Genomic DNA, 24,313 nt, shown 5'->3' on the forward strand with positions numbered 1-24,313 from the left:
CTTCTCAGGGGGTCGCGTTTCCGATCCGGCGGTAGATTCTGCGAAGCACGGCTCTTGCTAGGGCCAGTGTTAGTAACACTCCGGTTTGAGCCCCGTGAGCTCACCTGCTAGGTAAGGTTACGCTGATATAGCCTCTTAAGGCTATCAGCTTGGTAGGAAAAAAAATACTTTTTTTGTTGCTTAACTGGGTGGACGAGCTCCCGGCTCACTTGATTTAGTTGTTACCGGAGCCCATAGACATCTACAAATATAAATGCCGCCACCCACCTTGAGATATGAGTTCTAAAGTCCCAATATAGTTACAACGGCTGTCCTTCAAACCGAAACGCATTACTGCTTCACGGCAGAAATAGGCAGGGTGGTGGTACCTACCCGTGTGGACTCACAAGACGTGCTACCACCAGTAATTACACAAATTATAATTTTGAGGGTTTGATTTTTATTAAACGATGTTATTCCTTCACCGTGGAAGTCAATCTTCAACATTTGCTAAGTACGTATTTCATTAGAAAAAATGGTATGGACGGAATCTCTCCTTCTGTGTGCGAGAAATAAAACAAAACAATTACTAAAATATATTTATATATTTCGATTATTATTATTATTTACTTAATTCGGTAAAACATTATACTTAATCACTAAATCGATCGTAATAAATTACAAAGAATTATATTGTAGGAACGCGCGCAGTCAATCTGCCAAGTTCTCGGTTCTTTTACGTAAAAATATATAGACAATTCTGATTTTCTCTTTAATCAATGTTTTTTTTATTTATTTAGTCCTATAGAAATAGGGTCACAGAGTTTGAAAATAAGATTTTTTGGAACGAAGTTCCTTATCGCGCGTTGTGAAAGAGGGCTAGACGGAAAAAATTCTTACGAAAAGTTGTCACGACACTTTTTAGATCCGTCATTCTGACCAATCAACGTGTAGGCGCTTATCGCGTGACATTGCTCGTATCCGATTGGTCCGCGTAATGAGTACAGTTTCTCGAGATAGCGTTTAATGCTGTAATTTATCTTGACACCTCTGAAGTTTTTTTTGTTAAATTTGAATATACAAGCCAAGTTTTTAGTATGCTTTTATTAGCTTGGCATGTTTGTATGTAAAGGAATCTTTGAACATCATTTTCTTCGACTTCGAAAGCGTCTGATCAACTAGACAAATACCGTCCAAGCTACATACCTTTGCGGGCTAATTAAATTTACTACAAAAGCCGGAGAGCCACAGAAAAATAAATGAGTCGACTATTATCAAAGCCGGCAATGTGACTTTTGGACAATTATTGGTAAATCAGAAAAACGAATTATTGACTTTGTATTCCATTGGCAGTCACAAAACTCTTTTGAACGACATCTTAGATAAATAACAGGTTAAGTATTAACCTTTATTTATTGCAGGTTTTGAACAGTATTCTTTGAAGGAGACGATTATATTCAAATCAATCTGTATTGACATATCAATAACATTTTTTTGTCCAAATGCACAGATTGCCACCTTTGATAATAGACGACTCAAATATTCAACAACAAAATACTTTCCGGGAATTCCCCCAATAACAGTCAAAGGTACCTTCACTTTTATATCGAAGGCTGAAAGGATATCTCGTTTAAGTGACATCTTTTGCAAATTTACAGGAGAGCCATTTATTGTTTAAAATTCGAAAAAAAAACACCTTCAGATACTTGAATGGAGTTAACTTGATTGAATTAGAAATATCGAACTGTCGATGCTGATACCAAATAAAACTCAGTTTGTGCTATAGTTTTACTGGACTAAACATTATTTTTATGTGAATAAAATAATACACTATAACCATTTAAATTGTTTTTTTCCTTTTTAATTTATCCTGCTCTAATAGTTTATAGGGCTGTTTTTAAAATTCTTCCACTTGCTACAGTGGCGCCATCTTAATTGGCTTTCTTTCAGCGTACACTTACACTTACACCCAGATGGTGATCCCTACTTCTATCCATAATTGAGGCGGTCAGCGCAAAAGTGGCCTAAACTTACCATAGTATGGAGATAATGAGGTTCGAATTTATCTTTACAATACTTCGTAGGCAAAAAAATACGCGCTAAAACGACGTTTACAAAAGCATCTATTATCTATGGATGAAACTAGGGATTGAACCGATTTTGCATCAAAATTTATCATGTTTTAAATAAATTGCAATACATAAGCACGAATATGAATTATAGGTTAGACCACTTATGCGCTGATATCCTCAATTGCAATAAAACCTACGATCGAATGACCATAGTTTTCAACAACATAACCCAGTTTGATAGTTATGAAATAATTGCAATACATTTTTATTTTAGCTTAAAAATACGATAGATTAATTATAATTAAGTCGACCAGATTTTGGCGTTCTAAAAACAGCGGACACGCTTATCTAACGATAACCAAGCATCTATCTTTTAGCTCTAACACTAGGAGTAGGGACCCCGGTAACCGTACTCGTCGAACTCGACAAAGAATTCGACGTGCAACCTAACCTAAGCATCAGGCTGCTAAGTTTCTCGCCGGGTCTTCTCAGCGGGTCGCGATTCCGATCCGGTAGTAGATTCATTCGCGAAGCAGCTGCTCTTGAGTTGTTATGCCTCCTTTGGAGGCGCTCGGGCAGTTGTTAGCAAATCCCACACCTCCTGGCTGAGCCCTTGCTCGCCCACCTACGCTGGTAAAACTGGAATGGCTTCCGGGCCACCAGTAATCTCTCAAACTTTGGCAAAAAACAATCATAACAAACTTCTTCGGCTGTTTGAATGGAGTAAGCTTAATTGAAGTTCAATTAAAAACATCGAACTGTTGATGCTGATACCAAATAGAACGGACCAACAAAAATAAATAATAGTTTAAGAAAACTAACAAAATACGCTTTTATAGAAAAACCAACTAAAAAATAGAAAATAAATTTTAATAAATTTGAATTAAAAATACATAGTGTAAGAAAAAGTGATTTTATTGTAAAAAAAGTGTGGGATGCTTTTCAGGATATTATCAAAATAACCCTTCTACTCATATCTGTTCATTAAATATTTATAACTAATGATACCAAGCACCCCACGCATTTACACTATTTTTTTAAACTATTATTTATTTTTCATTTTTTAGTTGAATTTCAATTTTTTCAAATATTTTTTCTTTTAATTGTTTTCAAATATTGATTTGTCATCGGTCCTCAATAAGTACACCAAATTTCGAGTTAATCCGACGTTTTGAAGGGGGTCAAAATCATGTTCAAAGTTTCCGTTACATACTAACATACATACGTCTGAAGCTAATAGAAGCGTATTAATTACAAATATAACCGTCGCGTGTTAAGCTAAATGTTGCTTGAACCAAACACCCCTCGATATGGTTCCATAATCAATACAATCATAAGCAATTGAGAATTTACATCGATTAAGTCAAACCTGTCTCTATATTTCTGAATTCTAACAATGCATGATGACCATCGGATCAGAATCATGATCCATTGAGAAGATCTGGCGAGAAACTCTATGACTGTGCCCAGGGACGTCTTAAACTAGGATGGGGCCCTTGGGCACACAAGAATTTGAGGCCCTTTTGGAAAGTAAAAAAAGCGAATTATAATAACATTTTTTTACTGAGTATGACCATTTATTATAGGTAATCAAATACAGTATGATATAATGTCATTCATGATTTTAGAATGCTGCTGGTTTTTTGGTTACGATTTCGATAACGGTTTCTTTCGGGATTTCTGTTGAGCAAAATCTTATATTATAGTCATAGTATATGCCTTGTAAATAAATACCTTCTGATTACTGATTTGTGAAAAAAGTGTAATGTGCCCGAAAAAATGTTTTCAGAATAAACGTGTGAGAGAAATTGTCGGTCTTTCGGGGCCCCCTGAGAATGGGGGCCTTGGGCACGGGCCCCGTGTGCCCTTATGGTAAAGACGGTATTGGCTGTGCCTATGGATTAGTTTCGTGTACAAGATGAGTATCGTAATAATGTTTATCAATATCATCTTCATAGAGGCTATAGAGAGATTTTATTGCTTTTGAAAAATCGCGCTAAGCTCCTTCATTTTCGAAGCCAAAATCCGGTCAAGGTTTTTTTTTTCGTTTTTAAATTAAAATACTAAAATAATTAAAAAAAAAGCGAAATCTCAACATCGGAGACTTGTGGTCGGGTGATGCGGTTTTTAGCAAAAAATACGTGGTTTTGTTAAAGCGTTTTTTCAAGGGTTCTCGAGATGATAGCTTAGAGAAGGATTTGGTCGAGGGTCATACGTGACCAAATAAAACTGTTTTTTTAATAGATTTCTTACTGGTGGCCCAAACCCCTTTTCAGCTACCGATTCTCAGACCTACCTGATGTGCACACAAAATTTCAGGCTATTTCAGCTTCGCCTTGACGTGTAGGTGAGCTCACGGGGCTCAAACCGGGAGTGTTGCTAACACTGGCCCTAGCAAGAGCAGTGCTTCGCAGAATCTACCGCCGGATCGGAAACGCGACCCACTGAGAAGATCCGGCGAGAAACTCAGTGGGCTGCGTCTATGCCGGAAATTTTGTGAGAATCGGTCGAGCCTTTTCCGATTTAGAGTTTGGCAAGGAACACAGCAACACGACAATTTTATATATAAGATAATCAGATGTGTTATAATCAAAGTTCAAACAACGGATATCCGACCATATGCCTTTGGAGTCGCGATAATTAGTGCAACTTAAAAATTACTATTGGAAAAGCTTGCGAAGCTACATAGCTATCACGATGACGTACTGAATTTACGAATACTGTTACAACGGAACTGAGAGTTCAATCTTGTCCGAGCGCGTACGTGTTGTTGTCCACGGGCTCCGATGGCCAATTGAGACGAATCAGCCCAGGCTTTTCGGCTTACCCATTCTAACTGGTGCCATCTAGGCGGGCTCAAATTCAAAGTGAAAAGTGATTATTTATGCCACCACTCACATTGGGCATGATTATCGAAGTTCTTTCTGGAAAGAATAATCTTATACCCTGTATTATGAGGAACATTGGAGTATCTCTAAGTATCGAGCATTTAAGCTCACGATGTATATACAGGCTGTTGTTTTTGCAAATATTTAACCCTTTGAAGTCCAGAGTTCAAAAGTATTGGACTTATAGTCTTCTTACATTAGTTTTAAGACCGCAAAGGGTTTAAAAATCGTGCTTTATCTAGTGTGTTTTAGACGTCTTCTTCGTTCACACTTCGTGAGTGATGCGGCCTTGCCGGCATTGAAATCCCGGGGTAGTTAGAAAATCCCGGGGTAGGCAGAAAATCCCGGGGTAGCTACAAAATCCCGGTGTAGTTAGAAATTGTTCGAGCACCTAAATACGTACCAGTCAACTGTTTCTGTTCCGAGATGATTTGTTTTCGTGTATAATAAAATCAGCCATTTTTCATTTGCTACTCACAAAATCACTTCTATACCGCATTTTAAAATATGCTTTGCATTGAAAAAGCTTTTACTTATACAGATTACGTTCTAACTTTAATTATTTATGTATCGAATGGTGAAAGACTATTTGGTTTAAGTGAATTTTTACAACATTACAGGAGGGAGCCATTTCTTTAGTATTGTTAGAAATCGTATTAATGTGAATTCCCCCCGGTCAACGTTCTCGTCGAACCCGTCGCTTGCGACGAAGCGCTGGGCGAGTAAATTAACCCACAGACACAGCCCACTGAGTTTCTCGGCGGATCTTCTCAGTGGGTCGCGTTTCCGATCCGGTGGTAGATTCAGCGAAGCACGGCTCTTGCTAGGGCCAGTGTTAGCAACGCAACGTGAGCTCACCAACTAGTTTAAAAAATACAACAAAAAAAAAACAAAAAAAAATGCATTCCCGCTGAGTTTCTTGCCAATTCTTCTCAGGACGGAGGCTAGTTCTTGTGAATTGGCGGTAGTTCTTTTGACGTTCAACAAGTATGTACTTTCATTTATGTTGAATAAAAAAAAATTCATTTGATTTGATTTGATTAAAGTTACGCTGAAATAGCCTCTCAAGGTTATCAGCTTAGGTTTCAAAAAAAAAAGAATTCACATATTATGTTGATGATTGTCGCCAATAGATAACAATACTAGTAATTTGGCCCGCGCAACAGACTTTTGCAAATGTTCAATGATCTCAAATGTTATATTAATAATAATAATTAATTCACTTGGAGGTTCGTTTTATTTGGCTTTCTTTGAAACCCCTTTTCGATAAGAAGACTGTTTGAGTGAATCGTCCAGTGTCCACAATTTAATGTTTGATATTTGTAAGAAATATCGTAACGAAAAAAAAAAACACTTCAGCTATTTCTATGGAATAATCTTAATTGAAGTTCAATTAAAAACATTGAACCGTCGATGTTAATATCAAATAAAACGGACCTTTAATTACAAAGATAAATGTCGCGTGTTAAGCGGAATGTTGCTTGAACCAAACAGCCTATCACTCCTCATTTTATATATATATATGTATAAGTATCCTTATTAAATAGTATTCGGAATCTGAAACAAAAATAAAAATTACTGTGATAAAACAATTTTCTTTAATATTTAAGTGCAATCGAGCCACTATCTCCCTGATGGTCGTCGTAGTCCATGGACATCGACAGTTCCGACTTTGGAATGAGCCTCCACGGTGTTTCCCGAGCGCTATGACATGTCCTTCTTCAAACGAGGCTTGTGGAGACTACTTAGCGGTAGGCAACGGCTTGGCTCTGTCCCTGGCATTGCTAATGTCCATGGGCGACGGTAACCACTCACCACCAGGTGAGGCTCATGCTCATGTGGGTGGACGAGCTCACAGCCCACCTGGTGTTAAGTGGTTACTGGAGCCCATAGACATCTAAAACGTAAATGCGCCTCACCCTTCAAACCGAAACGCATTACTGCTTCACGGCAGAAATAGGCAGGGCGGTGGTACCTACCCGTGCGGACTCACAAGAGGTCCTACCACCAGTATGCTTTCATTACACTATGTTATTGCTTTATGAAGGAACTTATTTGTGATCTGAACCAAGTGCATACTTCATTGGAAAAATGGTACCCGACTTTTTCACGTCTCGATATATTATCTTATCTTATATCTTTAAATGAGCAACTCTTGTATATTAATATATATATATATAATCTGAATTTCGGAAACGGCTCCAACGATTTTCATAAAATTTAGTTTCGGGGGCGATAAATCGATATAGCTACCATTTATTTTCAGAAAACGTTGTTTTATTCGTGTTTTCAATAATCAACTCTTCCCGACATCTATTGGCGAATAATAATACTATTTCTCTTAATTGAGGGCAACTAACCGCTTTAAAGACACAACAAGATGGCGTTATCAAAAAAAAAAACCGATCAATGCTCGGTCATCATCTAGTAAATGAATAATACAATTTAATGCCAATTCGAATTCTTTAATTATTTGTTCTATTTGCTCGATACTATACAATTGAATATGCAATTTCGAAAAGGGCACATCTCTGAAAATTTAAAATGTTCAGGAAATGAAAAAAAAAATGATTATTTTCTAAAGCAAAGTGTAAAATATATTTTTTTTTTTTATTGCTTAGATGTGTGGACGAGCTAACAGCCCACCTGGTGTTAAGTGGTTACTGGAGCCCATAGACATCTACAGCGTAAATGCGCCACACACCTTGAGATATAAGTTCTAAGGTCTCAGTATAATCACAACGGCTGCCTCACCCTTCAAACCGAAACGCATTACTGCTTCACGGCAGAAATAGGCGGGGCGGTGCTACCTACCCGTGTGGACTCACAAGAGGTCCTACCACCAGTAATTACGCAAATTATAATTTTCGGGTTTCATTTTTATTACACGATGTTATTCCTTCACCGTGGAAGTCAATCGTGTACATTTGTTAAGTACGTATTTCATTAGAAAAATTGGTACCCGCCTGCGGGATTCGAACACCGGTGCATCGCTAGATACGAATGCACCGGACGTCTTATCCTTTAGGCCACGACGACTTCATTAACGACACGATATTAACTTTTGAGATATATTTTAGTGTTAATTAGCAATAGAAAATTACTGGAATTATTATAAAATTGGTGTGTAGGTAGGTAAGCCTCAAAACTGTACATGTATATGAAAAAAACGTATTTGACAAGATATGCGACATGTGCCCTTTTCGAAGTTGCATATTCAATTGTTTTTTCGGCGAATGAGCTCTGAAAACCGACCCTCACAGGTCGAAACAAAAAACGTCTCAATTGCGTATATAGATACGGTTCAAATTCGCTATTGGATCAAGCGAAAACTTTTCGATAAATAATTACAACTAGAGGTCCGGCAGTAGTCGAAATTCGACTATAACTAATTGGAATTGTAAGTTTGTACACTATTATGATTGTATTTTATACTTCTATAATCACAAATTTCACCAAGACTATCTAAAATATTAACAAAGACAAACAATATTTAATCTATTCTCGATTTGACAACAGACGTCAAGAACAAAAGTTTGACAATAAATAGTATGCATGCGTGTGTGTGTCAAATACATGGTATGTAGTGTGTGTAATGTTTTCTTTATTGATTTAATGTATCTTTTATGCATTATTTAAAAAAAAAATAGCATTTTGCACTTCTTCTCTACAATCTCTATAAGTGTGGGAAATTTCATACTCCTCCGTCCGCGCAATTTTCGTAAAAAGGGATACAAAGTTTTTGCTTCACGTATTAATATATAGATTTTGTTCTATTTGCTCTATACTTTACAATATTGTTTTTTCGGTGAATGAGCTCTGAAAACCGACCCTCACAGGTCGAAACAAAAGACGTCTCAATTGCTTATATAGATACGGTTCAAATTCGCTATTGGATCAAGCGAAAACTTTTCGATAAATAATTACAATAACCTTGACCGATTTCCGTTTTGTTTTATCGCATCATTATCACGTGTGTGTGCGCATGTGTGTGTGTCCATGCACGTGTGTGTGTGTGTGTGTGTGAGTCGCTAATGACATTAACATGCTAATAATATAAATGACTGATAATAGTAACGTATGAACAGGTGTACAAAAATTTAATTGCGAATTCACAAAAGCGCTCTGTAATTAATTTGTAAGGAACATTGAAAGAATCAAATAGCTAGTTGAAAATTATTTGAATTTCATTGCTTTTTTTTAAGTGAAACTTCTTTATTTATTTATTCACTATTACACTTCATGTAAATTTTACAGACTTAATGCCTAAGGCATTCTCTACCAGTCAACCAAAGGTAGTGCTGAGTAAATAGTGGTAGGTGCAATGAAATTTATGTTAAGTTACAAATACATACACAAAAAGTATATAATATATACATATACATACATATGATAGGCGCATTCTTTAGGGGCATTGAGTGAAATTTAACTCGCGACAGATTCATTACGGCTAGAGAGAAAAGATACAATTTAGTAGGAGTGAGAGTGAGAGAATAGAGAGAGAGAGAGAGTATTCTTTATTGTACACCAAAAACCAAATAAACAGTGCGATACATTAAACACAAAAGAGTACAATTGGCGGTCTTATCGCTAAGAGCGATCTCTTCCAGACAACCATCAGATGAACAAGAATCATTTAGAAACGAACTACGCGCGGTGTACCAATCCAGTGAAATACATATTATGCATATATGTACACATACATATTACATACATACATATGTATATTTACGGATATATGTATGTATGTGTATATGTGTGTACAATTAATACACAATGTATTATAATATAATAATAATTACTAGTGGTTCCGCAGTAGTCGAAATTCGACTATAATTAATTGGAATTGTAAGTTTGTACACTATTATGATTGTATTTTATACTTCTATAATCACAAATTTCGCCAAGACTACACTATAAAAAATATTAACAAAGACAAACAATGTTTAATCTATTCTCAATTTGACAACACACGTCAAGAACAAAAGTTTGACAATAAATAAATAGTATGCATGCGTGTGTGTGTCAAATACATGGTATGTAGTGTGTGTAATGTTTTCTTTATTGATTTAATGTATCTTTTAAGCATTATTTTTAAAAAATATTAGCATTGTGCACTCCTTCTCTATATTCTCTATAAGTGTGGAAAATTTCATAGTCCTCCGTCCGCGCAATTTTCGTAAAAAGGGATACAAAGTTTTTGCTTCACGTATTAATATATAATTGAAAAAAAAAAAAAAAAAAAAATGTTGCTTCTTTAGACACAATGAATAAGCAATTTACATATAAAATATATTTAAAATACCTTTGAAACATATACAATTGAAGTAGATAACAATTTCAGAAATCTACCTTATCTATATCTATACTAATCTATACTAATATTATAAAGAGGAAAGATTTGTTTGTTTGTTTGTTTCGAATAGGCTCCGAAACTACTGGACCGATTTGAAAAATTCTTTTTCCATTAGAAGCCGACATTGTCCCTGATGAACATAGGCTACTTTTTTTTTTTTTTTTTATTTTTTTTTTTTGGTTTCACGTGTGTTTTAATGTTTCCGAAGCGAAGCGAGGGCGGGTCGCTAGTCATATATTAAACTGGTTGACTAATATATAGACCGAGCGTCTCGCGAAGCACTCGACCGTGGAGAGGAGGAAAGGACAAAGAACTTGTTCAAATAACGCAGACAGGAGTTTAGAAAGAGTACTGGTGGGTCCTCCTCTTGTGCGTCCGCGCGGGTAGGTACCACCGCCCCGCCTATTTCAGCCGTGAAGCAGTAATGCGTTTCGGTTTGATGGGCGGGGCAGCCGTTGTAACTATACTTGAGAACTTATATCTCGAGGTGTGTTGGCGCATTTACGTCGTAGATATTTATGGGCTCCAGTAACCACTTAACACCAGGTGGGCTCTGAGCTCGCCCCCCATCTAAGCAATAAATAAAAACCGGTACCATTTCTCCAATGAAGTACGCGTTTGATTCAGATCACAAATGAGTTCCATTATGAAGCAATAAGATCGTGTAACGAAAGGGTAACTATGCCTGTGTCGCTTATAAAGAAACATATAGCCATCATACAAGTCAGACCCGGACCTCACGTGTCAAAGTGAGCGGTGGCATTTAGACTGTTAACGGCCTCGCGCTCAACATAAGGCCGACGCTCTTTGAATCATTTAAAAAAAAATTGTTTAAAAAATCTAACAAAATACGATTTTATATAAAAATAAAAATATAAATTGAGAAAACTGAAAATCAACTAAAAATTGAAAATTAAATAATAGTTTAAAAAAACTAACAAAATACGATTTTCTATAAAAGCGAATTTTGTTGTAACTATACTTTCTTGTACGGTTTTCAATCTTTTTTTTTCATTTTTATTTTAATTTTAATATTTTATTGTCATTGGTCCTTAATAAGTTTACCAAATTTCGAGTTAATCCGACGTTTTGAAGGGGGTCAAAATCGTGTTCAAAGATTCCGTTACATAAATACATACGTCTGAAGCTAATAAAAGCGTATTAATATGTTTGTTTTAATATCCCTGAATCCGACCCTGAACTGTTTGATGATGTCGATCGACCTCAACCGAATGCGTGATGACTGCAAATAAACTTCAAGTTACATCGACCTTGAATCTCTGACGTCATCTTCATGAGAACGCGAATGTGTTGTGCGAACGACGCATCGGTCAACACCCATACCGGATTCTGTGGACCGAATGATAGACAGTCGACGTCGCCCTAAACACGTCATTACGGATCCTCCCGATCCATTAACGGTGCTTTTAGGTACCTCAATCACCGGTCGCCGTCCTCGTCAAACCCGTAGCTTGCTACGAAGGGCTCGGCGAGTAAATTAACCCATAGACACAGCCCACTGAGTTTCGCGTCGGATCTTCTCAGTGGGTTGCGTTTCCGATCCGGTGGTAGATTCTGCGAAGCACTGCTCTTGCTAGGGCCAGTGTCAGCAACACTCCCGGTTTGAGCTCCGTGAGCTCACCCACACGCCCGGTTACGCTGACATAGCCTCTCAAAGCTATCAGTTTAGGTAGGAAAAAAAAAGATCAACGAATTCTGCTTGTCATAGTCATACGAATGTTTGCCCGATGCGGGGATCGAATCCACGACCCTCGGCGCAAAAGTCAGGGCCGATAACTACTACACCGCCGATTATTTAGACGCTTCTGTTGAAGACAGTCCTTCATTTTACTTAGTTTATTCGCTTTGTCAACCTTTCCTAGCTTTTGTTTTTATTCCTTAGATGGGTGGACGAGCTCACAGCCCACCTGGTGTTAAATAGTTACCGGAGCCCATAGACATCTACAACGTAAATGCGCCACCCACCTTGAGACATAAGTTCTAAGATCTCAGTATAGTTACAACGGCTGCCCCGCCCTTCAACCCGAAACGCATTTCTGCTTCACGGCAGACAGGGTGGTGGTACCTACCCGTGCGGACTCACAAGACGTCCTACCACCAGTTTACATACATACAGCTTACACAAACGGTCATTACATAAACAGTCGGTTGTCTTCAAATAGACGAGGACGTGTCTGTGCAATGTTTTAACCCAGCGAGAGAGGCCGGCTGCTGTAAAGACGCACGCAACAGAAGATTCATGATTGCGCGAAATTAGTTCCGCATTCAGGCAACTATAATGTTCACGAATTGGCTAACGAGGTCAAAATCGAACCAAAGGCTTTTTCCTTGTTGCTTTGGAAAATTAGGCCCTACTTTGAAAGGTCAATGAAGCTAATGGACGTGACCATAGACCATAATTGCGGGGCTTACACTGAGAACTCTTTCCGAGTCTCGTCGCAACGTATTGTTACGCGCTGGGGTTCGGGATAAACAAATTTCACCAAAGTACAAAACTAAAACTTTATTGGTGGTAGGACCTCTTGTGAGTCCGCGCGGATAGGTACCACCACCCTGCCTATTTGTGCCGTGACACAGTAATGCGTTTCGGTTTGAAGGGCGGGGCAGCCGTTGTAACTATACTTGAGACCTTAGAACTTATGTATCAAGGTGGGTTGCGCATTTACGTTGTAGGTGTCTATGGGCTTCACTAACCACTTAACACCAGGTGGACTGTGAGCTAGCTTTTATTGCCTAGATGGGTATCTAGGCAATAAAAAAAACTATCAGTGGGTCGCAATTCCGATCCGGTGGTAGATTCGGCAGTGCTCTTGCTAAGGATAGTGTGATAGCAAATGTTCTCAAGTTGAGGCCGTGAGCTCATCTAACCGACCGCGAGAAGCTGTAGAGCTCCTAGAGCAGGAGTGGCCAACAGGTAGGTCGCGATCGACCGGTCGATCGTGGCAACACAAAAAATATAACAACATAGAACAGATTCCACAATTGCTGCACGCATCATCTTCATCTTGTATCATTTGTAACCAATGACCATAGTACTCTTTTCTATTCTAATCTATACTAATATTATAAAGAGGAAAGATTTGTTTGTTTGTTTGTTTCGAATAGGCTCCGAAACTACTGGACCGATTTGAAAAATTCTTTTTCCATTAGAAGCCGGCATTGTCCCTGATGAACATGGGCTACTTTTTTTTATTTAATTTTTTTGGTTTCATGTGTGTTTTAATGTTTCCGAAGCGAAGCGAGGGCGGGTCGCTAGTTATATTATAAAGAGGAAAGATTTGTTGGTTTGTTTGTATTGAATAAGCTCCGAAACTACTGAACCGATTTGAAAAATTCTTTCACTGTTTAGAAGTTACACTATTCCCGAGTGACATAGGCTATTTATTTTTTGAAAAAAAAAAAAAGTGATCCTTACTTAAACTCCAATAATGTAACCCAAGGTGTAAAAAAATTACCTAAAATATTCTTTACATCGCGTGCCCTGCGACAACTATTGATGATAAAATAAAATAATGTACTACGACTTTGTAGAACACATTATTATTTACAAAAAGTGTCGCGACAGCATATGTCTAACTGTTATAGTTATGGCGCAATAAGTGTTCTTTTATTTAAAAAAATAAAACAACGTCAAATATCGTTGAAATTTTTGTTAAAAGACCCGAGCGGAGCCGGAGCGGGCCGCTTGTATTATATAATTTCAGGTTTATTTGAATTTTTTTGTAATAAAAGTAAATATGCTACTTATTTCTGTACTGAACTACATGGTTTCAATAAATTTCAGGAAAGGTCATTGGTAGATCCCAGAATGTTTCGTCAGAACATTTAGATCTTGGTTCTAATCAAGTTGGCCACCCCTGTGATATAGGGATGAGATATAATATATATTCTTAGAGGCTACCAGCGATTAGTAACAAAAAAAAGGTAATTAAATCGAGCTTTAAAGCTCACATAAGGATTTTATTTCTAAAGGCTCAGGTAATTAAATCGAGCTTTAAAGCTCACATAAGGATTTTATTTCTATAGGCTCATAAAAAGCCGACACGACTGGCGAGCATGTGTCGCGCATGTGTCGAGTAATAAAAGGTTTAGACCGAAAGGTCGGTGCGCCGGAACAAAAAAAAACCTTGCAACATTTGTACAAACAGAAGTTTGTGTTGCCATCAAATAAAATTATTAACAGCTATATAGCTGTAGCCGTCCGCTTCGATGAGCATTTAAAATTAACATTATCATTTCTCACCCCCACAAAGATTCTCATCATTAACGCCCCCGCAACTGGTGTAGGGAGTCCAACACTCATATAAATATTAGCCTATCCATTAAGTACGTGTATTTTCTACATGGATACCGAGTTTCAAGTCAATCGGATGCACGGTTCAGTAGTTATAACGGAACATCCGTACAAACCACTGTAGATTTATATATTAGTATATAGAAGTATAGATATAGATATATTTGAACATCATTTTCTTAGACTTCTCGGCGTCCGATCAACTAGACCACAGATAATAGAAACACGTGTTTCTATGATCTGTGAACTAGACAATTCGCCCGCGCGTCAAGGATCGATTTTTTTTTCCTACCCATGCTGATAGCTTTGAGAGGCTATTTCAGCTTCGCCCTAACGTCTGTAGGTGAGCTCACGGGGCTCAAACCGGAGGTGTTGCTAACACTGGCCCTAGCAAGGGCAGTGCTTCGCAGAATCTACCACCGGATCGGAAACGCGAAGATCCGGCGAGAAACTCACTGGGCTGACAACACATTAATTCTGCAAACTCGCTCTGATATCCTGACTTGACAGGGTAAACAGAGATATGAAATTAATAGTTCGGCTTTTAGTCATAGTTAATGAATTTATTTATAATTTTACAATATAAGAAATCAAAATAATTTAACAAAAAATCAACGCACACAGTAGAACAAATGTTCCAATGCGCCTGAAGGAGGCACAGTTCCCAAGATACTGGCTACGTTGCCTCGTTGAGACAGCCAGACTCACTCTCTGTGCAAAGTACTAGCCAGCCTTAGCATCACGTGTAACCTCCTTCAAGCGTTTGGAGATTCCTGTTAAAAATTTCTTTGCTTCAGGGCCCCAAGGGCTCATCGTCTAGTTCGGCTTATGGTTTAAGCGCATTTCCTTAGCTTCAAAACTACATATAGAAGAACGAAAGGCTGTTCTATTTAAGGGACATTTCGCTTAACAAGGGTCATGGATTACTGATGGTAGGACGTCTTGTGAGTCCGCGCGCGTGGGTACCACCACCCCGCCTATTTTTGTCCTTAAACCTGTAATGCGTTTCGATTTGAAGAGTGGGGCAGCCGTTGTAACTATGACTGAGACCTTAGAACTTATATCTCAAGGTGGGTGACGCCTTTACGTTGTAGATGTCTATGGGCTTCAGGAACCACTTAACCCTAGGTGGGCTGTGAGCTCGTCCACACATCTAAGCAATAAAAAAAAAAAAATATTCTTTGTAATTAAAGGTCCCTTCTATTTGGTATCAGCATCAACAGTTCGATGTTTCTGATTGAACTACAATTAAGCCTACACCATTCATATGAAGCTATTTTTTTTTTTGTTACAATATTTTTTCTATATACTCAGATAGAGGCTTGCGACACTTTCAAAGCCGCTGACTGGCCTTTTAAGCCGACCAATAAAACGCTTATATTACGTAAAATATTGTTTTAATTCATCGAGACGTAGTACGTAATATCTCGATCTTTTAATTATTTTCATACACAATGATGTTGAAAGAAATCTGTTAACACAGCGAAAGCTTACTAGTCAACTAGTTGTACCCGTCCGCTTCGCTGGGCATTTAAAATTAACACAAACACGCGGGATGAGATGTCTTACTTTCTTCCCACGGTGCACATACTATTTTTTCTCCTACCAGGCCGAAAGTTCGTGGAGAATAGGGCCAGGGTCCACGGTCGAAGCCTTGGCAGGGGGTGGGGGGGGGGGGCAGACTCACAAAAAAACAATTTAGCTGTTTTCTTTTTTAAATAAACTACTACTAATTGAATAAGAACTGTCTGACGAACTCATCTTTGCTTAGTACTTCATTATTAAATTTTATTGCCTTTTGTTTATTTTAACTTTTACACTAAACACAATATTGCAAATTACCCGAGCACAACAATGGCGGAGAATTTTAGGTGCGTGAGAGCAGACGTAGACACTAACGCGCATGCGCACTTGTACAGTACCCAGGGAGGAAAAGTTAGACTTTCTTCCCTATATTCAACCTACTCTCAATTTGACCACAGACTATAAGCAATAAAAAAAGTTTGACAATAAACATATAGTATGCATGCGTGTGTGTCTCAAATACATCGTAGTGTGTGTAATGATTTATTTATCAATTTAGTGTAGGTAGTTTATATGCATAATTTCAGAAATATTAACATTCTGCACTCCTTCTCTATATTCTCTATAAGCGTGGGAAATTTCATACTCCTCCGTCCGCGCAATTTTCGTAAAAAGGGGTACAAAGTTTTTGCTTCACGTATTAATATATATTATAAGATTATTTGTCATCCCCACAAATATTCTTATTGTTAACGCCCCCGCAACTGGTGTAGGGAGTCCAACGCTCATATAAATATTAGCCTATCCATTAAGTACGTGTATTTTCTACATGGATACCGAGTTTCAAGTCAATCGGATACATGGTTCAGTAGCTATAACGAAACATCCGTAAAGACTACTGTAGATTTATATATTAGTATAGATATACAATTACCGATGCTAAAATTTCTAATAGATTCATTGATCGACCAGTGAAAGGATATTTCGTTTAAGCTACATTTTTTATTTTTATTGCTTAGATGGGTGGACGAGCTCACAGCCCACCTGGTGTTAAGTGGTTACTAGAGCTCAAAGAGATCTACGACGTAAATGCGCCACCCACCTTGAACTTACGGAAATCAGCAGTTCTAATCAAGGCGTAGTAAATGGGTAGGTAGGGTAAGATTCACACAAGATGGAGATATAAGTTCTAAGGTCTCAGGTATAGTTACAACGGCTGCGCCGCCCTTCAAACCGCAACGCATTACTGCTTCGCGGCAGAAATAGGCGGGGTGGTGGTACCTACCCGCGCGGACTCACAAGACGTCCTACCACCAGTAAGTACATTCTTGCGACTTTACAGCAGAGCCATATACAGGTTTAAAATTTACAAAAAAGTATCATGACAAAACAAAAACAGCTACCTATTTGAACGTGGTCAACATAATTGAAGTTCAATTAGAAACATCGAACCGTTGATGCTGATACCAAATAATACGGACCTTTAATTACAAAGATAAATGACGCGTGTTAAGCGGAATGTCGATTTAAACAAAACAGCTTATTTTCCTACCTTAGCTGATAGCCTTGAGAGGCTATATCAGCTTCGGCATGACGTGTAGGTGAGCTCACGGGGCTCAAACCGGAGTGTTGCTAACACTGGCCGTAGCAAGAGCAGTGCTTCGCAGAATCTACCACCGGATCGGAAACGCGACCCACTGAGAAGATCCGGCGAGAAACTCAGTGGGCTGTGTCTGAGGGTTAATTTACTCGTCGAGCCATTCGTCGCAAGCGACGGGTTCGACGAGGGCGGTGACCGGTGCTTGAGGTACCTAAAAGCACCGTTAATGGATCGGGAGGATCCGGTCAAAGTGTTAATTTAGATTAAATACCATTTTACTATAAACGTTCCGCTTATTATTCGTACCAAGTAAATATCTATTAACATCGGGTTTTCCCTTTGATGTCACATTACTGTTTGCAATAAGATAACAATCAACATAGCGGTAAATACATTTAAAAGATTAACATTTTAATGGCACTAATTTAATTTTTTACTGATGGTAGGGCGTCTTGTGAGTCCGCGCGGGTAGATACCACCGCCCTGCCTATTTCTGCCGTGAAGCAGTAATGCGTTTCGCTTTGAAGGGCGGGGCAGCCGTTGAAACTATACTTGAGACCTTAGAACTTATATCTCAAGGTGGGTGGAGCATTTACGTTGTAGATGTCTATGGGCTCCAGTAACCACTTAACACGAGGTGGACTGTGAGCTTATTGCTTAAGCGACAGGATCCATTTAACAAATTCCAAAAGTTACTCACATCTCTCAGGGCATAGTCTGACTGCCTTGGGCTCTAATGCTGTTAGTCCTGGAGAGCCTCTTCCCTATTGTCTGAACGTGGAAGCCAATGTTTATCAGCATATCGTGGTCCAGAATCTTCCTCCCGTCAAACAGATAAGCCGGCTTCATCATGTTGTTGTAGATTTTCTTGAAGTCCAGGCTCCTGAATTCGTCCCACTCCGTGCATAGGATGATGGCGTGAGCCCCTGATATCGCTGAATAGGCTGAGTCGTGGATCGTAATGTTTTTCCGTACCTGGTGAAAACCACAGACCAAATCAAGCCATTAGGTTTCATGTTAATTAATTTAAACTAGTGGTCTCCCAGTAGTCGAAATTCGACTATAATTAATTGAAATTATAAGTTTGAACATTAATATTGGTTCTATTTTCAAAGACTTTATACTTCTTTAATCACAGATGTCGCCAAACTACACTATAGACAAATAATATTGAAGACAAACAATATTAATCTATTTTCAATTTGACCACAGACTTAAAACAATAACCAAAGGTTTACGTTAAACAAAGAGTTTATATATGTGTGTAATGTGTGTAAATACATGGTAGTGTGTGTAATGTTTTTTATAATGCAAAAATGAAAAAAAAAACATTCTGCATTCATTCATTTACATTCTAGAATGATTCTACTAAAATAAAATACTTAATTGCGTTTTCTGTAAAACACTAAGAAAACAACATTTAAAATATTTATTCTCTTTTTTTCAAATTATTATTATAAACAATATTCTTGAATTATGTAAAACTTAACTTTTTTCTCAACCAAATACAGGTCAGTAAATTTATCAAATAAAAAACTATTTTTAAAACCAAAGAGTTTTAAGGGTTTTTAATAAGGTTTTCATAATAAGGTTTTTTCTTTACATTTATTATCAATTATAAATATATTATCAATATATTAAAGAAAGAAGGCAATGCGTATTATTGAGAGATATCTGCTTGAGCAGACCGGAGAGAGGAGTATTCCAAACATTATGATTATTAAACATTCTAATCAAAGGTCTGTTATAAATAAATGTTAAGATGGTAGTTGTAGTGTATTAGTGAGGGTACTTGTTCTCCTTTTAATAAAAGGATTGCTAAGTGCGGGTTGCATAAAAACAGACACACAATGAACTGATTTGTTACCGAACACATGTGCTTAAGTTCATCATTAAATAATAAAACATAATAGTAGTACAAATATGTCTTAATGCAAATAAAGTAGTAAATTTGCTTTGTTCTTTGTTATAGAGTAGATCGGTGTTCAAGCCCATCAGATGGAGGTAAAAAAAGTCAATATAATTGCTTGATATAGCAACTATCACTGTGTACATTAATTACAACAAATTTAATATGTGCATATATTAAAATAATATAATATATCGTGTAATAAAAATCAAACCTGCAAATTTTAGTTTCCGTAATTACTGGTGGTAGGACCTCTTGTGAGTCCGCGCGGGTAGGTACCACCACCCTGCTTATTTCTGCCGTGAAGCAATAATGGGCTTCGGTTTGAAGGGTGGGACAGCCATTGTAACTATACTTGAGATTTTAGAACTTATATCTCAAGGTGAGTGGCGCATTTACGTCGTAGATGTCTATGGGTTCCAGTAACCACTTAACACCAGGTGGGCTGTGAGCTCGTCCACCAATGTAAGCAATAAAAAAAAATTAATAAATTTCGGTAAAAAACATGAGATAAAATTTAATAAAATACACCTTTACCGTGAATGGAATGTGAAATGTCAACTTTGACGTCTACCTTGACGATTTTTCCAATTTTTATGGAAACTTTAAAAATATTGTACCTCGTAAACCGTGAGTTTCCACAACTTTAAATTTTGCAAATAAGCTTCCTATTTATGAGTACTATCTACATAAAAATTGTGAACTTCCAAATCGACAGACCATAAAGGAAACTTTAACCAGCATTTGATTTAAGTAACATTTTTGCAACTTTACATGAGAGTAATTTAAAGTATAAAATTTAGAAAAAAAATCATAACAAAAAACACTTCTTCAGCTATTTTAATGGAGTAAACTCAATTGAAGTTCAATTAAAAACATTGATAGCTATTGATGATAGCACCAAATAAAATGCACCTTTAATTATTAAGAGAAATGTTCTATTTTAAGCAAAACATTGCTTAATCCAAATAGTGTTTCAGTCCTCTAAATATATGTTAAATATCTTTTTTTTTTTTTTTTTTATTGCCCTTTTATGCAGACGAGCATACGGCCCACCTGATGGTGAGTGGTTACCATCGTCCATGGACTTCAGCAATGCCAGGGGCAGAGCCAAGCCGCTGCCTACCGCATTTTATCTAAAATTGTATCCCCTCTTTATGATATCCTTCCAAATAACATTGCCCGGCCTATTAATATTAATTCTTTATTAACTTTAGCCTATTCTAAACATGTAAATATCCTGTGTCAATTTTTATCTGCTAATTATATTTATCTTTAAAGTAGTTTTTCTAATATATAGTTGTTTGTGCTGCTCTTATTTGTATTACATTTGGCTCAAATTTATTTGTATTTAGATTTAGTAATTTTTTTCTTCTCTAAGCACCTGTCATTTTTGTATATACTTTGACATTGGCAAAATCAATGCCAAAGGCGTTGGAGCCAAATTGTTTATAAAAAATAAAAAAAATATCTAAAATAGTAAGTACTTCAAAAAAGAGAAAAAACTCACTTTCTCAGGCTCTGAAGTAACGTAGGGATTGGTCAGCTCATAGTATATCTGGTCGTGCTCCACCTTCGGATCGTAAATGTGCAGCTTTGCACCTTCATCCAATAACGTACTGCAGACATATATGGCAGGAGACTCTCTTGTATCCCCTGTGTTCTTCTTGAACGAAAATCCGAGTATAGCTATTTTCTTATCCGATACTGTATTGAAGAGTGCCTCAATTACTTTCCGAGTGAACCTCGTCTTCTGGTAGTCGTTTAAGCTCACCACTTGCTGCCAGTAGGCTGCCACTTCTGGCAGATTCAAGCATTCACACAAATAAATCAAATTTAATATATCTTTCTGGAAACAACTGCCCCCAAAGCCGATGGAAGCCTCAAGGAACTTGGGGCCAATACGAGAGTCCCTACCAACAGCTCTGGCCACTTCCGACACATCAGCACCTGTTGCTTCACAGACAGCTGATAACGAGTTGATGCTCGATATTCGTTGGGCAAGGAAAGCATTTGCTGCAAGTTTAGACAGCTCTGAACTCCAAGTATTGGTTGTCAGGATGTTCTTCGCCGGGATCCAGTGTTCGTACACCCAGCATAGTTCCTGAACAGCTTTCTGGCCTTCTGGGGTGTCTTCTCCACCGATCAGAACTCTTTCAGCCTCAACAAGATCAACAATAGCAGTTCCCTCTGCTAAAAACTCAGGGTTCGACAAGATCTGGTACTCAACGCCAGGCTTGGTATTGGCACGAAGGATTTTCATAATAATTTCAGCGGCTTTGACGGGTACAGTCGATTTCTCAACGACAATCTTATTGCTGGTGGCCAGATCCGCTATCATGCGGGCTGCGCTCTCTATGTACTTCAAGTCTGCAGCTCGCCCTTTCCCATTACCTATGGTCTTCGTGGGCGTGTTAACGGATATAAATATTAAATCGGCTTCCCGAATGCTTTCGGCGATGTTCGTTGAGAAAAATAAATTTTTACCTCTACATTCGCGGACTACATCGTCTAGGCCAGGCTCGTAAATCGGTAGTTTATCAGAGTTCCATTGCTTTATCCTCTCTTCGCTTTTGTCGCAAACGGTTACCTTAATATTGGGGCATTTCAGTGCTATAACACTGCAGGTTGGACCGCCGACATAACCAGCTCCTAAACAACAGATTTTTTGTATCACCATTTTAGGAAACCTTCAGACACAACCGCCACGCTCAAAGCACAACAATTAACGATGTTTTAAACTCGGTACTTTTAATCGAAAATAACTTTTTAGTGGTCGTAATAATTAATTACTAATCTGAATGATAATCAGTGTTACTTTTAAATTGATTGTAGATGTCGGCCGATTAGACGGGACATATCGTTGTGCCGTGAGTGGCCGCGGGCTTTTAATAACGGGATTTGAATTTTTTTAGATGAATATTTAGCGAAGTAAAGATTCTTGGATCGTCGCGAGCGGTGTCAATGACATTTGGATGTAGTGCTGTGAATGTAAATAGCGCACTAACGAATTTTAGTTGAAAATTTATAGCGAGAAGCTTATTACGCTATGTAAATTTCCTAGTATGGTACTAGCGAAATTATTGTACTTTGCAACAGCTTTGCAACATTATACACCATTGTTATTATATTCAAATAATATGTTGTATTGTATTGTTATATTATAATATATAATATCACTCTTTCACATTGTTTACAGATAATATGTTGTAAATTGATTTTAGCGCGAATGTTCTATGAGTTTATGAACGATTAATATCATAGCAACGACATATATTACTGCTATTTTGTCCAGAAGTAAATATCTGTGAATGTCGATAATGTAAGCTAAACAGTAAGCTTTGCCAGTAAACATGCGATGCGCTGTCCGATGTGACAGCTTTTTTAATTCTGCAAAACCTTGATTTATACACCTCACTATTGTCATTAGCGCCAATAGTGACGTGCAAGTGTAGTGCGAAATCTAATTAGATTTTTTCATGTAGATTTTAATCGTAATGGTATTTTAATTGTAAACATTTGAAATTCGTGTAGGAAATATTTGGCTACATTGATAAATGATCGTATCTATACGCGCAAAACAGCGTTTAGTACTAAATTGCGAAGTTAATGTATGTAGGTATGTGTTAATGCACGTAAGTGTGAACTAAAGAAGGGGTACAGAGGGAAAATGTTCTTTTTCTCTTCAATTCAACATAGTTCACCAGGAAGAAAAAGCAATAAGAATTAAAATAGAAATATCTCTCTGTATCTGTTTCGGTCCACAATAAAATTGTTTAATTTTTTCCTAGCTTTGCAATGTACACAAATTTCCCGATAAAATGACATTTCTTAGTTAAATATAATATTGTTGATTCGAAAAATAGTAGCTTGTTCAAGCTATAGTTAGAAATGTGTATCACCTGAGAAAGCTATCGGTACTTTATTTTAAGTGATTTTATTACGGTTTAAAAATGATTTTACCAGCTAGTAGGGTTATTGAAAGCCCGCATGGAAACCACAATTTGCTGTGGTAAAAAAGTGTAATTATTTTTCATTGAGTCCACATGATTTTAGTAAGCGAATCGTAAAATGCCGAATTCTCCAAAAAGTGCACATGACAAACTTGACAACGATGATAAGCTATTTCGCCTTGAAAGAAATCGTGTGATTGTGATTAAGGAGTGAACAGTTGCAGCGTAAGAGCAATAGCAACCCATTGTCGGTAATGTGGTACATTACATTACAATACTTTATATGCGTAAATATGACATGTCATTTATAAATTAATTTTCAGCTTAATCAAAGTAAGTGATTTTTTTAAATATATATCTCATAAATATTATCTACGTGTGTATCAGCACTACATGTCACCTTGACAATTACGACGCATTTGCGAAGTATGATTCCTGGAAATAGTGACGTGTTTAAGGACAATAGTTTTTTTTTTGCCTTGAAAATATGACGCTGTGCATTGTCAGTAACTCGCATCCTAATGCCGGCCACTCACATGCGAGCAAATATTCGTACATTGTACGAATATTTGGGCGCATGTGAAGGGCCGTCAAACATTCATTCGCAAACCTAGCGGCTGTGCAAATGGGTTCGCATACTTAATTTGCGAACCCGTTTGCGCTTCCTCCTACACTTGTTTACGAATGTCTCCTCCTTTTTAATTCGTCAATAGAACA

The 24,313-nt window shown here is 37.5% G+C and overlaps 1 protein-coding gene across 1 annotated transcript; it reads right to left on the reverse strand.

Moving 5' to 3' along the window:
• Positions 1 to 563: 563 nt before the first annotated feature.
• On the reverse strand, positions 564 to 22,684 carry sgl (UDP-glucose 6-dehydrogenase sgl). The gene is made up of 3 exons (XM_089737926.1): positions 21,154 to 22,684; positions 18,435 to 18,709; positions 564 to 6,496 (listed from the first exon to the last, which is right to left on the reverse strand). The coding sequence occupies exons 1-2, from the start codon at positions 22,321 to 22,323 to the stop codon at positions 18,440 to 18,442; spliced, it is 1,440 nt and encodes a 479-aa protein (XP_089594052.1). The 5' UTR covers positions 22,324 to 22,684; the 3' UTR covers positions 564 to 6,496; positions 18,435 to 18,439.
• Between the last annotated feature and the right edge of the window lie 1,629 nt (positions 22,685 to 24,313).

Source organism: Bombyx mandarina, chromosome 24, assembly GCF_030267445.1.
Source record: "Bombyx mandarina strain Sakado chromosome 24, ASM3026744v2".
NCBI classification, from domain to species: Eukaryota; Metazoa; Arthropoda; class Insecta; order Lepidoptera; family Bombycidae; genus Bombyx; species Bombyx mandarina.